At 37.5% G+C, this 17,247-nt stretch overlaps 4 protein-coding genes across 4 annotated transcripts in view; 1 reads left to right on the top strand and 3 right to left on the bottom strand.

The window, feature by feature from the left end:
- Positions 1-14,136, bottom strand: part of LOC147852039 (large ribosomal subunit protein eL36z-like) — a 26,057-nt gene extending 11,921 nt beyond the window's left edge. The window contains exon 1 of the mRNA XM_087333949.1: positions 14,129-14,136. The gene's annotated coding sequence lies outside the window, so the exon portion shown is untranslated. The remainder of the gene's footprint in view (positions 1-14,128) is intronic.
- Positions 2,067-5,512, bottom strand: LOC147852041 (uncharacterized). Its single transcript, XM_087333944.1, has 3 exons — positions 5,138-5,512; positions 3,563-4,102; positions 2,067-2,448 (listed from the first exon to the last, which is right to left on the bottom strand). Exons 1-3 carry the CDS (start codon positions 5,453-5,455, stop codon positions 2,242-2,244), a joined length of 1,065 nt encoding a protein of 354 aa, XP_087190070.1. The 5' UTR covers positions 5,456-5,512; the 3' UTR covers positions 2,067-2,241.
- LOC147852040 (Transcriptional coactivator/pterin dehydratase) lies at positions 9,202-11,422 on the bottom strand. Its single transcript, XM_087334467.1, has 3 exons — positions 10,944-11,422; positions 9,939-10,134; positions 9,202-9,469 (listed from the first exon to the last, which is right to left on the bottom strand). Exons 1-3 carry the CDS (start codon positions 11,373-11,375, stop codon positions 9,378-9,380), a joined length of 720 nt encoding a protein of 239 aa, XP_087190593.1. The 5' UTR covers positions 11,376-11,422; the 3' UTR covers positions 9,202-9,377.
- On the top strand, positions 14,129-17,247 carry LOC147852038 (pentatricopeptide repeat-containing protein At4g18520, chloroplastic-like). Its single transcript, XM_087333941.1, has one exon. It carries the CDS (start codon positions 14,188-14,190, stop codon positions 16,789-16,791), a length of 2,604 nt encoding a protein of 867 aa, XP_087190067.1. The 5' UTR covers positions 14,129-14,187; the 3' UTR covers positions 16,792-17,247.

Here is a 17,247-nt window from a genome sequence, read left to right as displayed (position 1 = left end):
TACATACATACATACATACATACATACATATATATAAATCCTTCGCTAAAGTTAGTACACATGCCCACCCTTGTGCCTACACAACAATACACTTCTGTCCGCTTGCACTGGTGACATCTCTGAATGGAGTTGCAACAGTTATGGCTACGACATTCCATCTCTCCTAAAGGGTTGGATGAAGAGATCTAGAAATGCCTTGTGAAACTTAGATTCCAATTCCCAGGTAGCATTGAACAAAGGATGATCCCAAGACACCAAATAATTGTGGTAACTTGTATGTAAGACATTTTATACAACAGGGAAACAACAGTTTGGATTTCCTATGTTAACAAAAGTTTTAGGTAATCCAAGGGAAATCCCACTACTTGTGTAAACAATATGTTCTGTGTAGGTGAATTTCGTAGTAAGGTATAGGTTGTCAACATTAACTGGAAGCAATCATATGGTAACTTATGTCAGCAGACATTCGAGAATTCCTCTTACAGATCAAATAATTATGGAAAGTTTTCCTCTTTACACTATTTATACGACATTTCATATAACAGTTAAGACTACGGTTTAGGTGATTCAAGCGACATTTCTGTGTAAACGATATGTTGGTAGGTAATCTTCATAATAAGGTATAGGACCTAGGTTGTCAGCATCAGCCTGAAGCAATCATATGGGAACTTACAGCACACATTTGGGAATTTGTGGATGGATATTTTTATGGCTGCTGCAAGATATTTCTCACATAAATTGATGCAACTTGATGAGTTCTAGTTTTATGAGTATGGTAGTTATTTTGCAATAAAATCACAACAAAAATGAGATAGCATATGAGTATAAATCACACCTACATGTCTTCTTTTAGTATACATAAATGATCAGATTGTCTTAAAATGCACCTTTTCTACATGAGAAACATAATAGAAAGTTGAAATGAACCTATTTTCCATTGTAACGTAATAAATAGCATATAAAGTATCACCTACTTCAGTGATCTTTTTACTCTTGTGCATTCTAGAGAACTACGTGGGATGTTAATTTGAGAATGTGTAGTAACCATATTCTCATAGTGTGATGGCAGTCATTTAGAATGATGCAATAGTTCACTACTTCTTGTTACACGTAAAACATGTAAAGCCATGCCTACTTGCTGGTCTACTACTCACAAATAAGGTCTGCATAGGCAAATAATAATAAAACACAAACTTTGAAAATGTCTTTCATTTCCATTTCCCTATCCCCCTCTTGCTTGTGGTCAACAACAATTCTTATCATCTTTGTTCAAACTTGGATTAGGATGCTCCAAAAAAGTGAAGAAAAACGCACAGCCTACTTTTGTTACAAAATGAGTGTGAATTTCAGACACAATAACGGTCCAAATGATTATGATTATTTTGGTCATTCATTTGGACTGTCGACAAAGATATTGTTCAAGTAACTGAGAAAATTAAATGATTCTCTTGATTCATTCAAATTGGATTTTACCATAAGAACTCTAAATGATTCCAAATCCATAGAAAGTGTTGTGAAAAAGAGTTGGACACTTTTAGAGGGCATGAGACATTAACTTAAAATTCAGAAAGACCTCAAACACTAACATACATGCAAATAGTCTAAACAACCTTAAACCCTAAACTACATGTCTTATCTACTTTGGTTCAAATAAAACTATTAATTAAATTTCCCCATTAATTGGTGTACACTTTTCCCATCAGATACTTTGGTTCAAATAAAACTATTAATTAAATTTCCCCATTAATTGGTGTACACTTTTCCCATCAGATCGATGACTAATGGGTGACTGATGGAATATATAAAAACAAGTATATAAAGTTGCCAAACTGTGAAAAAAACCCTAAGATTTAAGTAGATGTCATCAACTATTACCACTATATAGGTAGATGTTAAAGCTTTCAAAATCTTCACATTCTTTAGCACACCACTCATAACATCAAACAAGCATTTGATAGTATTCAGGATGTTAATTAGTTATTATTACCCATCAATTGGTGATGGCTTTTCACATCAGATTGATGGATAACAGAATATACATAGAAATAAGTATAAAGTTGCCAAACTGTGAAAAAAAATCTAGGATTTTAGCAAAAATAATTTGGATAGATACCCTACACTCAATATATACACTGTTCTCATTTTAGTGTAAGCTCAAACAGTTCAAATAATATTGGATAATACAGAAAAAGAATACATCAGTGTAGGTCCAAGAACAAAATTGAGACTAATATGGGAAGCCTAACCCTTTGTTTTCTCAACAACTTCTTCCAACTCTAGTTGTTCACCACTAGATTGCTCTAAGGTAGTGCTAGGTAGACCAGACGAAACTTTCACCATGGCGGGTCGTAATAGTTTGTCCCCTAACATGAATCCTCGTCTGAATTCTTCTATTACCACACCTTCTGGATATTGAAGGCTTTCCTCACGCATTATTGCCTCATGGATCTGCAAAAACGACATTAATAAATACTGTAAGATGCATCTGCCTCAAAAATACCCATTTAAGATAGCAAGAGGGTACACTTAAAGTGAGATTAAGAGGGTGAGCTTCCAGGATTGACTGAGGGAGGGCAATTCGGGAAATAAACAAATACTCAAAGTTATTACGAAGAAGCCAAATAATCAAAGTTATTACAAAGCTTCTTCGGAGCCAAGACTAGCTAGCTTGCCTTCAGAAAATCAATAATGCCTGAGACAAGAAGCTGATAGGATATTAAGCCAAATGTTTGACATGATACGAAAGAAAACAAAACTAAAAACACAAACATGAAGTAATGAAAAACACAAACGCAAACAGCAAAACCTTACAGATAGGAGGTGAAAGAAAACAAAACGAAAAACAAATACATCAAGTAATGAAAAACACAAACGCAAGCAGCAAAACCTCACAGATAGGAGGGAAATAATGAAAACGAAACAACAAAAAATCACAGATAGACAGCAAGTAATGAGAAAACATGGGGTATTTGGAGGTCTTTCCTGAATTGCAGAGCTTGTTTTCAGAAAAACATTATGTACATATGAGAAAAGAAGTTCTACAAAATAACAGAGCTTTTAAGTAGTAGATTGGTTTCAGAAAAAACATAAAATGGAGCTCCCTATCAGCAGCTCTGTCTCAGAAAAACATAAGTATAGGAAAAAAGACACCGAGAACATTTTCATGAACATAAAATATATGAAATTGTGACAAGGAATGGGGTATTTCAGAGCTTGCTTTCAGAAAAACATATTGTATGAGAACAGACCAGACTTGTATAACATATAAGACGAAATCAATCTATATGCAATAAGTATAAAAACAAAACAGGAATCTAACAAACATAGAAAAGAAAGGAAGAACTCAAATTTGAAATAACTAAACTTGGGGAAATTAAGAAAACTCCACAAAATAAGAAAAATTCTACGGGTATTTGGGTATTTTCCTGAATTGTAATGAAGCTCAGAAATACATAACGCATTAGAAAAGGAAAGCTCACAAAAACCTAAACTCATGAAAAAGGCAGCTGAAAGGATACAAAGGAAAAGGACAAAAAGGAAAGAAAGTAAGATTAGAGCATACATTTGGGTCGAATTGCTTTCCAACTGTTTCCACTGCAGAAACCCCAAGCCCTTTCATGATTTCAACAAATTGTTTGTAAATACCCTGATAGCTGCTGTCGATTTTCTGCTCCCCTTCATTCTCTATCTTTAACTGTGTTTTTGCTCTTTCAAAATTATCAACCATCGGCAAGAGGCTATTGACTACATCACCCTTCACATTACTAGCCACAGCCAATCTTTCCCTTTCAGATCTTTTCCGGAAGTTGTCAAAGTCTGCATTCAAACGAAGAAGACGATCCTTCAACAATGCTGATTCTTCAATCAGACTTGAAATTCGATTCGCATTGGCATCTTTTTCTTTCTCAAGTGAAATAAACTTTGATTCAATATCTGCAATAGAATTTTCATCACTATTCAAAATCGTCTCTTTGTAGTCTTTTAACAAGGAGACAATGCTAGGTCTCAAGGATTCCTCATCAGAAATAACTCCATTGTTTTCCTTATCTGAGCTTTCACTATCAGAATCACTTACATCAGTATCTTGTTCCTCATAAACCTCCTGCAATGCAGAAAAGAGAACGCTTTAAATGCTAATATATTGTGCTTTCACACATTAACCTATTGAGTCTTACATTGTGGCAGATTGTTCTTCATGTACAGAACATAACTCAAGGGATCCGATAGACACATTGCTAAACAATGAACTTGAGACACATTCCAAAACAAGGTAGATGTGAGGCATATTTTGTGAAGAATGTATTGCAATATTTTTTCCCTGTATCAACCTACTGTTAAAGTCGACAAATGGAACCAAGAAACATAATGACGGAAGATGGCATCCTTCTACCCTTTCTATGATATAACCTAGTCTTCAGGTAGGAGTAGAAACTATAACGAAGACAAACATGTCTACTAAATATGAGAATATGCTCTAGTGAAGGTAAGATATCTTAACAGGCATATTCAAGACGAGAAAGAGCAAATTTAGAGTAGGAAACGTATTTTAATATGCATATTTAGGTATAGAAGAAGCTAGTTTAGTTAAGGAAGCAGGCATATTTAGGCAGATAATAAGACAGGTCAATAAAGGAAGCATATCATAACAGGCATATTTAGGTAGAGACAAAGCTAGTTTAGTCAAGGAAACATACCTTAAACAGACATACCTAACAATGAAAGAAGCTAATTAACAGGCAGAGAGCATACTTTAACAGACAGGAAGGCTACTTTCACAAACATATTTAGAGGGAAAAGAAGATAATTAGGCGTAGGAATCATTCCTAACATCACATATGGAGCCCAATTCCATGAATATATCTAGAGATGCAAGAAGCTAATGTAGTCAAAAGATATCTTTAGTTGGAGACTGCACATTAGTTAAAAGGATTATTCTTCTAAACACATATTTAGGAAGGGAAGAACGTAATATAGAGAAAGACGCATTAACATAAGACTTATATCTATGCATAAAATGAGTCAGTACACAGAAGAAGGAAGCGCGAGTTCTTTGCGGAAAGAAGCAGCTAAATTTAGTGAAGGAAACTATGGCACGCCTTGAGAAACAGAAAGCCAGGTTTTAGTGAAGGGAACATACCTTGACATCAGTCTGCGAAGATTTCGGGGCGGCGGCGAAGAAGATATGGTGTTTCCATGCAGTCGCTGGTGGAGTGGAAATGATCTTCAGGCTTCTGGTGGAGAAGGAAAGAGGCGAGGGATGGGAGACAAGGAAACGAGAGGAAGAAGAAGAAGAAGAAGAAGAAGAAGAAGAAGAAGAAGAAAGAGTAGAAAGGCTAGTGTAATGAGAGAGCGAGAGGAAAGAAGAGGAGCAGGAGGAGGTCATCGCCATAGCCACAGGCAGAAGCAAGATTAAGGAAGCTTTCTGTGGAAGGATGAGAGATTGTCTGCAGCGCATATAATTCTTGGCTGCAGAAGAAGAAGAAGAAGAAGAAGAAGAAGAAGAAGAAGCAGGAAAAAAATGGTAGGCCAAAAACACAAATAAAAATCAAAAACAAAAATAAAGTTTCAAAAAAATAAAAAATCGAAACATCTAGAAAGTTCACATGATAATAAGTTATTTGTAATTACAAATTTAGGCTGTTCATAAATTGCCCACAATAAAAGATAAAAGGCTTCACACACACAAAGGCTTCATGTGTTCTCTCCGCACAAGGAGGTCATGGGTTCAACTCCTACATTCCACACTAAGATCTAGTAAAATTTAAGAGGATATTATATATATGTGGAATAATAGAGATGTGAAATAATTAGGTTCCGAACCCAGGACCTAAGGCTAGCAATAGAACAACTTATCACTAGGGTAAGGTAATTATGATAAAAAGAAAAAGAAGGAGAGACGGAGTAGGGTTTAGGGTTTAGAGATGCGTTGCACTTGATCCTATGAGTAAGGTAATTATAATAAAAAGAAAAAGAAGGAGAGACGGAGTAGGGTTTAGGGTTTAGAGACGCGTTGCACTTGATCCGATACTGCATAATGTCCTAGTGAAATTGAAAGAGTGACAAACTGAAATATGAGGGATTTGAGGCTTCTATTGATGCTCCCAAGCATAGTACATAAAATTCATGTTCGTCTAGTATAACATTCGTTTTCCTACGTTGGAAAACGAATGCGAATGTTATCCAAACATTCTTGTGTTTTTTTTTCCCCCTTTTTTTTAATGTTTTTTTCCATTTTTAGGCTTATCTACCTCATAATAAATAGTTAATCCAAAAGTATGGTATTTATCATTCTTTGAGGGTGTTTTTCTTTCGCGAATGAGAATGCACGTATGGTTCATACTATGCTCCCAAGCTTATGAGGCTAGAATCAAGGAAATTGGGGGGGGGGGGGGGGGGGGAGGTTCAAAATTCATTGATCATGTTATGTTTGACTCCATTCTATATCCTAGTTCACATGGGCATTAGTACTTTGACTAGAAGTTCATAATTAAGAGTCTATATTCGATCAGGTTCTCATCATTAGAATCTATGTTTGTCTAGGATGATTGTTAACTACTGGTAATATGATTCATGACCTACACTGAGATGGGGAAACAATGTAATGGAAGATAAAAAAATGCAAAACCTAGGAAGGGTCTAGTAAAGATGTATAGAAGCTAAAGGATAAGCTCCTCTCGATGTCATTTTTACTTTTCATTACATTGGGCTAGAGCGTTTCTTCCTCTTTCTCTCATAGGATTAGTAGTAATTGCTTCATAGTAGAGTCATCTCCCTCAAGTAGAGGGATTGGTTCCATGATATGAAGGACCCTCTCAAGTGCATAACCCCCATGATGCCATAATTGTTTTGGTGATCCACACAGTAGCCAACAGTTTTGATGGTGGTTTGTGACATGAACCTTGGTCTTTATCCTCTGCCACAATGTTGGCTTTGTTCTTGTTACTTAATTTCAATAAGGATCTCTCCCACACTCCTCTTCGATTGGTTGGCCTTTTCCTTGTTAAAATAATAGAAGTAGGGATGCTTAATGTCATGGTGAACTTCATTGACAAATATATGGGTATTCCTGACCTTGACATCCAAGTGATAGTTCACCTATTAACATTGCTCCAACTTCTACAAATGGCTACCCTAGTATGAAGAACCCTGTTGGTAAACCTCCAAGTGCATACCCCCCTCGGTGCCATAATTGTAGGGTTTAGGGTTCAAGAAATGTTTTCACTTTGGTCCCATACACCATATTGAACCACCTATGATGATGACAAAGATCTCCCTCTCCCTCTCTCTAGGAACCATAAAGATGAGGATTTTGAAAATTTAGGGTTATTTGGGAACTATATGCATTTTGATTACAACCCAACCCATATTTGTTTGAATGCAACTATCGAGACTATCTATAAATTGGACCGCATGTTATGTTATATGATCTAGGAAATAGGATTCTTCATCGAGCTCATGAGACGACATGAAAACCCTTTTAACTACTTCAAATTGGATCATAGATGATGATATGAATTATATCATATACATGTAAGGTCTTAATATTTGGGACAAGTCATTGTTCTAGCTGAAATTTGGGTGGAATGATACCATAACTCCAAACCCTTCGCTAAATACAATGAGGTGCCATCATGATGGGACAAACCATGTGAGGCCTATAGATCATGCACAATTTGGTAGACGAGCCCTATCAATAATGGTGTGGCTCATGTTAATTGTATAATTCTAGTCTCACTTTACAATGTGAGAGTGCCCTATAATATCCAACAAAACCATTATAGGAGCATAAGTCATGACAGGGGCAAAGGTTTAATCAATTTATTATAACGACAAAGTATGATCTTCATATTGTTACACCATAAATCACTTCTTTGAAACCCCACACCACAACATCACACCAATAACCTCACAATCTCCAAATTGTTGACATATCCCACAAATTGCTCTCTCTCTCTCTCTCTCTCTCTCTCTCTCTCTCTCCAAATATTTTGATCTTCACCATGGGCTAAGCCTTGTTTTGAAGATTGCAACCTGATCTATTGTGGAGGCTAATATATATATATATATATATATATATATATATGTATATGTATATATATACACACACATACATACCTATATCTTTTGTAATACCATTTCAATTGTGGTTTTGTAGGCCATATTTGACATCCAAGGATCATAATAATGTGTATCTTTCAAACACATACCTTGGTGATTTAATATATTCTCAAGGGCTCTCCAAGAAATGGTATTACATTTCAAGGCTTCTATTAGTCAATCTCAAGATTGGATGTCAAATTTTAACTTCCAATAATCAATTCTATTTTCATTAAAGATTACCTTTCCTCTCTTATTCTTTTCCATTATCATCACTCTTTCACAAAAAACATTATATATTTAAGATTCTCAATTGTTCTAAACAACCACCTCTACAATATTTCACTTGGCTTATTAAAGCATTGATTCCTTGCATGACTCCATGGTGTTCCTTAAAGTGGTGTTTGACAAATATGTTCAACTTCGTATCACAATAAAGAGAAAGCACCCTTTACAATACAATGGATGAATTGAACACTAAACAACTACACTCACAGATAGCAATGTATAAAAATGACCTACATCAAATTGGATTTTGGGTAAAAAAAAAAAAGAATCCACCAACAATAGAAGAGATTAGCTTGGCGAAATTTGGTGCCCATAATAATAACCTAGCCTCCCAACACAAATATTTGGGCCTCTCAAGCTTATGGTTACTTATTGCAAGTCAATTTCATACCATGTCTTCAGATGCCCTAAGGTGTTTCATGTTTCTGTTCAAAGAAATAGATAAGAGTTTGATTAGAGTAAACAAGGTAGTTGACTCATGCTTGTTGTGTGTTTCTTTTTTGTGAGTCTACATGTATTTGTGCATAAGATAGTACTACTACACTTGAGAGACCAAATGTGACCCATGAGATCCACAAACAATAGAAACCACCCCCATATAGAAGATGGGACGCTAGCTACATATATATAGTGCTACTACACTGAAGAGGCCACATGTGACCCACAAACAATAGAACCCACTTCATATAGAAGATGGGACGCTAGCTACGTATATAATGATTGCCTCCATTGCTAGCCCAATGGACTTTGAGAAACCATGACCAATTATCCTCGACTCTGGCATACATTGGATGATTAGAACACAAAATTCTACACCATATTCATATTGAGACATTTTCTACACATAAAGAGACATTTTTCTACATATATAAACCATCATCTAAAGTATTGGAGAAAACGGATTCCGGTCAGTCTACTTTACAAAAAACCACAAGGCGCTCATGATAAGAATGAAGGTGTGCTTTTTTATCATCATCTACTTATTTGTAGCTCTAAGCCCAAAATTTATTCCTCTTAATAAGATCTGTAGTCTTCACTTGATCTATTTTAGCCGCCAAAATAAAGTCATTCAAGCATAGTCCACCTGCAACACAAAGCTCCATCTTTTAGTTACAACATAAATGCACATGATTCATGTGTTGGCTTTTAGCTTTAATGAGATTTCCAAACTCCGGAAATCCGAAATAACACTGGCTGGGTTTTTCTTCACTTCACCGAATGTACCTTAGTTTTCATTATTTCTCCCGAAATGCCTTTACTCAACCTCCGAATGAGGATGAATTGACCAAAAAAAGGGGATGAGTTAACCACATAAATTGCTAACAATAGCACATGTAACTTAGAGGCATTCCGAGAATAATGAAACCTTAGGGGTGTTCGGGGAGAAATAAAGAAAAATGCAATGGGAACATTTAAGAGTTTCCAACCTAAAAATGAACCAATAATGTATAAAGCAATTGGGGCACCTTTCTTACTGTTTTTTCTCTAGAAAACGGAAAAACTTCCATATAAATATGGAAAAACTTAGTACCAAAAGGAGCATGGGACCATACCTAGTGATTCTGTCCATATCTCAGCTCTTAGTATATGAGTAGCATCATCCAGGTTAAGGATCACGGGTTTCTTCTCGGATTCAGACACTTGAGTGAGTCGACTTATAAGCTCGAGTGCCGATGCATGATCTTTTAATTTCCACTCGCACTGAAGCTTCAATCCCAATTCATCTTCCAAAAGCCTCCATCCCACAACCTACACTACCAAGTACACCGAAATCTCATCACACAAAATCGGCATTCTATTTGGTTTTCAAACCTATACTATGGGCTATAATCTACAAGATTTTGCTTTTGGCCGCAAATTCCATTCTTTTGGTATGCATATTGAGACCTCTTTGTACACTTTTTCTTTGGGTCACACCGGTGACCATTCTCGGATCTTGTTTTTGCTTTATCTTTGAGTGACTTAATGAGGTTCATATAGTCATTTCCTTTTAGTTCCACATGTAATATTTGGCATCTATTTCCTGTCCTTGCACACAATTGCATTCACAAAATGCCATCAAATGGCAAACATTATGAACATCACAATGTACTTCCTAGTGATGAATGAAAGGCATGATTTGATCCCTCTCTCTTTCATTTTCTCTCTGTATATCCTTTAAAAACCAAAACACAATACTCTACACACACACACACACACACACACACACACAATTCATAGGCCAAATTCGGTCTTAGAAGACGTTAATATATCTTTCTTGCTCAGTAAGATGATGAAATGAAGGCATCATTAGCCCCCATTAGTTTCGATCCATCTTTCTCATATTCTGCATATGGATCCCTTTAAACCTTAGCCAAAGAAAAACCTAACATGCCATGGCACCGATCACACAATCACAACACTCATGACACAATCACAATGTGATAATCATGACATGACTACCGGGAGAATGATGATGTGACCACAATATACCACACAGGCTATGGTCTTTGGCCAAGGCCACACAAAAGAAAGAAAGAAAGAAAGAAAGAACAAAGACCCAAGTTTTCTTTTCTTACCTTGCGGAGGAGGGCTTTGGCTTCATCGAGAGAGAAAGCTCGGATTGATTCTGGGAGAGGGTGAATGCAGGATTGCTCACAGAGGCTGAGAGCAGGGGCATTCGGAACCAATATGACATGTTCTGTATCCCAACAACCCAACACTTTGTCACTGAAATTACTCTCTATCTCAGCAGGGAAAGGATCCCTGGCACCAAAATCAACACCTGTATTTGCTCTGATTACATGAAGATTCCTCTTCCTGGAAGAAGAAGAAGATGATGATGATGATGATGATGAAGATGAAGAGAATGAGCACAATTTGGTTGAAGGATTGGCATGTAAACAAGTCCTGTTCTGAGGCAAGCAGAAGAAGATTTTGGTCTTCTCCCCTTGGGTTCTCCAACAACAATACAAAGGTTGTGATGGGTTCACAACAACAGAAGCAGCCATGCCCTTCACTCTCCTCTTTCCTGCTTTTTTTCAGAGCTTATCCTTCCCTTCCCTTCATATAGCAACACAAACCATGGCCACCATTAATCCTAGTGCAAGCAATTGTAGCCAAGCAAATGGAGTCTCTCTTTTCACATTTATGTCCCACTCTAATGCCATCAATCTTCCGGGATCGGACCTTCCCGTGCCTCTATTGAGAGCCTGTAGTTAAAACAAAACACGGGATCCTCGAACAATGTCGGGAAATCACCCAGTACATAGAAAGCGCCACACTTGGGGGTACTTTGTCAAGTTATTCTTGATTGATGAGCACTCTTGTACTCATAACATATAATGAACAAATTGAGACTTAAGATATGATAATTGACTATAACTCTGTGTGTGTGTAACATAGGATCCTTGAAGTTCAATGTATAGGCCATCCGATTCTTAAGCAAAGGATCAAAGGTTTGAACCCTTCTTGGTGTTGGAGTGAAAGCTCAACTCCTCCAGTGTCTTTGTCCTAGTGTAATAAATGGAGGGTCACCCCCTCATCTTGTATATCGTTGAACATACTATAATATAAGTTATAACAATAAAGAGTGCTTTGCTCTCAGACCTAACCCTCATCTTGGTGTTGGAGTGAAAGCTCAACTCCTCTAGTGTCTTTGTCCTAGTGTAATAAATGGAGGATCACCCCGCATCTTGTATATGGTTGAACATACTATAATATAACAGCAAAGAGTGTTTTGCTCTCAAACCTAACACTCACTTCCGTGTTCCACGAACCTTTGAGTCCATACACACCAACACGTGGTACCAAAGCAATCGCAAGTTGCACCTTGCAATGAAACAACAAAGAAGGAGAATGGTTGATTTAATCAACGAACCAATTAGGTGATCGACTAAACATTCTTTTTTTTCAATTATGCTCTAATTAGTCCATTCGAGACAAACCAACTAGGTAAATTGACTAAACAATTCGTCTTTTCTCAATTCTGTCCTAATTTGTCAGTTCGAGATTGATCGAGTTCAATGAAGACTAGGTGCGAATCAAACTGGCAAAGATCCAATCAAGGGATCAATTGAAGAAAGACAACTTCTTCTAAGCATGCAATGATAGTGGCGACATTTGAAACAATGTGCGAGATTCAAAAGTTAGAAAAAAAAATCCAAGAAGAAAATTGAAGCAATCAGAGTTTGCATGGCCATTGCCAAGAACGCCATATTTCATGTACATACTAAACACACAGAGATTCAATATCAGTATGTGCGGGAGCTAATAGATAATGGGACTATAGAGCTTGAGTACTATCCAACATTAGAGAATGTTGCGAACATCTTTACAAAGGCACTTTGAGCAGAACAACTACAACAATACCTTCAATGACTAGGAGTTGGCCCAATTCCAAGTCAACTTAATGGGTTGACCATTTACGGGGTGTGTTAGATATAATCAATGGTCAATTTATCCCCACATTTATTCTTATCTAAGTGCACATTTTGTGATAGCGCCCCAAATGAGGAGTAGCTATTGTGCAACCCGACCATATGGGTAAAAAAGGTGTCAATGTAGGAAATCGTAGATGAGTAGGAGAGAATGTATTTAGGAAAGAGGGAAGTAGGGTAATAGGATTGACTAGTCAAGTCATCTAGAAGAATATTTTGTGGGCAAGTTAAAATGTACTTATTCTTGATGTATGTGCCATTGACTTTAATAAGATCGGTACTATCTAGCATTAACTTGTATCTAGGGAGCTAAGTTAGTTGATAGAAAAGAATATCCCCACTATTATTGTTTGACTTGCACATTTGATGTGACAATGAGACCAAATAGAGAATATAATCCACTCCCTCTTATCTCTTACACCGTGGTTGTCACTATTATCTATCCCCACTAATTTTGTAGTTGACTCGTCCAAATCCCATCTAAGCTCTAAGGTGTGAGCACATGGGTGGACTACCATTGTCAGCTACTATCATATGTAACAGAAAGTTTGTTTATATAATATACATATATAGATCTCGGCAAGTGTAACTCTATATGCCTATCTAATCAATTCTCAATATTTCTAACACTATGGACTTAGACCTCCTCGCAAATCATATGGAAGTTCGTGACTTTTAAGTGAGGCTTCTCGTCCTTCCTATGGATTTGAAGCGTAAGTAAGTCCAATTCACATGACCAACATATCTATTAGTGGAGAAGAGAGTGGTGTCAAGTGATTGCCCAACCCGAACACTTGATAGCCGAGGAGGTCTTCATCCATATCTGCAAAATATATATGGGGAAACCTCAGGACGCGAATTGTTGGGTAAAATGATTGTTTTAAACACGATTATGTGAGTCCTAATGAGAATCTCATGGTCTAGGAAGATCATGAGCCAGTGTATTGAGAGTTGTGGTCTCCCAAGTAGGGATCGACAACGGCTCGGCTCAAGCCTAAACCGTTTGGCTTAGCCGGCTTAACGGCTCAGTTTAGGCTTGAGCTTGCATTAACGGTTTGAGCTCGGCTTGAGCCTCGCCAAACCGGCTCAAGCCGGCTAAGCCGTTAGAAACTTTAGAGAGAGAGAGAAAGAGAGAGAGAGGGAGGGAGACAACATACAAGGGGAAAGAGAGAGAGAGGTTTCCAAGCCGTTTACCAAACCGGTTAACCTAAACCGAACCGTTGCCGATCCCTACTCCCAAGCCATTCAGAGTGTGGATAGACGGGGAATAAGAAAAGGAATACTGGAAACCAAGGATTTCATAGCTTCTTTGATCTCTTATAAAGCTCGAGGAAGAAGAAAATGCCCAATTCAGGTGAATATCGAGGTTAATCAGAACAGGGTCATGTCTTGCAATATGGAGGAATTGCCTCCTTTGCAGAGCTTTGCTTCCCAATTAAAAGAATGCAGAGCTATGAAAGATTTGGGCCATGGAAGAAATATATATATGAAGCTATGCAATCATGGGCTGGATCTTAATCCAGCCATAGGGAACTATATTGTTCCTATGCTTGTAGATTGTGGTGCATTTGAAGATGCAAGAGTAATCTTCTCCAAATTGCCCCACAGGAATGAACATAGTTGGTCTTCTTCTATGAGGAGTTTTATTGAACAAAATCAACCACATTCTGTTTTTCCTTTTTATGAGAAAATGCAGGAAGAGGCCATACCACCTACACCATTCACATTAGTGCCATTGCTCCAAGCATGTGGCATGGTGAAATGGATCCAACGAGGTCGAAGCATACATTCGGATGCTATCTGCAAGGGATTCGATTATCATAATGATGTTGTTCTTGGCAATAGTTTGATTGATATGTATGTGAAATGTGGTATGATGGTAGACGCACATAGTACATTTGATCATATGCAAATTACAGACCTCATTTCATGGAATACCTTAATATCAGGATATGCAGAGGAAGGGTTTTCTGAAGAAGCCATGTCGTGTTATCAACAAATGCTAATGAAAGACATTTTACCCGATGCATACACATTTGCCTGCATGTTGAAAGTTTGTGCATATGAAGGATGGATAGAGTTGGGTGAAAATATACACGCCAAGGTAGTGGAAGAGATGGTTGAGGAGTCCATTTTTGTTGGGAGTGCATTGGTGGATATGTATGCTCAGTGTAGATTATTCGAAGAAGCATGGTACATCTTTGATGAAATATCTGAACATGACGTGGTCTTATGGACATTTCTAATGGCCATATACATAGAATGTGATCTTGCAGAGGAAGCATTGGCATGCTTTGAGCTTATGTTAATTGAAGGCATATATCCCGATGGCATTACCCTCACGTATTGTCTAAAAGCTTGTGGAATATTGGGACTTATCGATAGAGGTAAGAAAATGCATGAATGGATCATGAAACATGGAATTGAAAAGGATCTTGTCCTGGGAAACTCTTTAGTTTATATGTATGCTAGGTGCGGTTCAATTCCAGATTCGAGAGGAGCTTTTGAGAAGTTGGATATTAGAGATGTGATCTCATGGACTTCGTTAATTGGAGGCTATGTGGAATGTGACCTTGCAAAAGAAGCTCTTGATGGTTTTGACTGCATGGAATTAGAGGGCATTTCACCAAATTCTATCACTTATGTTTTGACTCTTAGAGCTTGTTGTAATCTAGGTGACTTTAACAGAGGCCTAGTGATCCATACTGAGCTTGCATGCAAGGGGTTAGACAGGGAGCCTGCAAGTTTGAATGCTTTATTGGATTTTTACAAACATTGTGATGCTATAACTGAAGTTTTACATATGTTCCATTCATCCATAATACGTGATGTTAGAACTTGGAACACAATGATTTCAGCTTGTGCGGATCATGGACTTTGTGAAGAAGCTTTAGCTTATTTGGACACCATGGAAATGGAAGGTCTAATGCCAAATCCAACAACATATGGATCATGCTTGTTATGTTGTAGCAGTCAACAAGAAGAACGAGAAGTATGTGAACAACTCTATGGTTCTATTTTAAAGAAGGGTTTTGAGAGAGATATTATCATTAACACTGCTTTAGTTACTTTTTATGCTAGCAAGGGATCTGTTGAAGAACTGACGAATGTCTTCGATATGGGTAGTATCCGAGATGTCATTACATGGAATGCTCTTATTGGAGGGTATGTCCAACATGGGCATCCAGAAGAAGCGTTAAACTGCACACATGCAATGCAGCAAGAAGGTATTCCTCCTGATGTTGTATCATGGAACATGGTTTTCTTGGGATTTCTCGAACAAGAAGATATTTATAACTTTTATGCCCACATGGAAGCACAAGGCGTACTACCAGATAATGTCATTTTTGTCACTCTCCTCCGAGCTTGTGGGAGTGACCTTGGAAGCTTAGAAATAGGGAAAAGAATTCATGCACAAATCTCTCAAAAGGGTACTATATGTGGAGGGAGGGAGGAACTCATTAATACTCTTATTGATATGTACGGTAAATGTGGGAGTATGAGTGAGGCACAACATCTCTTCAACGTAGAGCCATCCAAGCTTCTGTTTCGGTGGAATGCATTGATGATGGGATATGCACGGCAAGGAGCTAACCGACCTGTCCTTTATTACTTCCATCGAATGAAAGAGGAAAGGATACAACCCGATGAGCTCACTTTTCTTAGCATCCTCACAGCTTGCAGCCATTATGGTTCGGTTAAAAGAGGCCAAAAGTATTTCAAGTCTATGATAAAAGACTTTGGATTCCCTCCAACTATCAGACACTTAATTTCCATGATTGATCTGCTTGGTCGTGCTGGTCAGTTGGATGAGGCCATGGAAAGTTTGGAGAAAATACACCCCCAACGAGAACTTATACTACAGCACATCCTATTAGATTATTGCCAAAATCTGGGAGAAACAGAGTTCAACAGGAAGTACCTTGACCATGCATTGATGACAATTTCCCCGCACCATTTATCTTTGTCTTCTAGACAGTCATGGTGATAAATTTGATCCCCTCAGCATTGTTGAATTGAACTATTGATGTGAAGCATTCAATTGAAAAGCCTGTGGTGCATCAAATATTCTCAAGCATTGGAAGATGTGCCCAACGGTTGGAAGTCATCTATGGAAGTATTTTACATTTGCCACAATGAAAATTGTAATTAAAAGCATGATTTGAGGACCCCAAGGTAAGGGGTGGAACAACATAACTGTCACATCCATAGATGAAGCTCTTGATACTGCTTGAAACAAATTCAATCCGAGTTTGCTACACCCCCAATGCTCATTGACATTGTCTTCCAAACAAGAGAGATTGATGTATGAAGATAAATTGCATCATACAGTACTACAAGATTCTAACGACATCTTAAAAAGAAATATCCAAACAAGTAAAACATATCTTCCAAATAATCTCTCAAACAAGAGTTATTGATGTATCAAGATAGATTGCATTAC

The sequence above is a fragment of the Azolla caroliniana genome, unplaced genomic scaffold (assembly GCF_043228905.1).
Source record: "Azolla caroliniana isolate FFs.n. ecotype wild unplaced genomic scaffold, voAzoCaro1.0.p SCAF_18, whole genome shotgun sequence".
Classification (NCBI taxonomy): Eukaryota; Viridiplantae; Streptophyta; class Polypodiopsida; order Salviniales; family Salviniaceae; genus Azolla; species Azolla caroliniana.
This window is presented reverse-complemented; position numbering and strand designations above follow the sequence as displayed.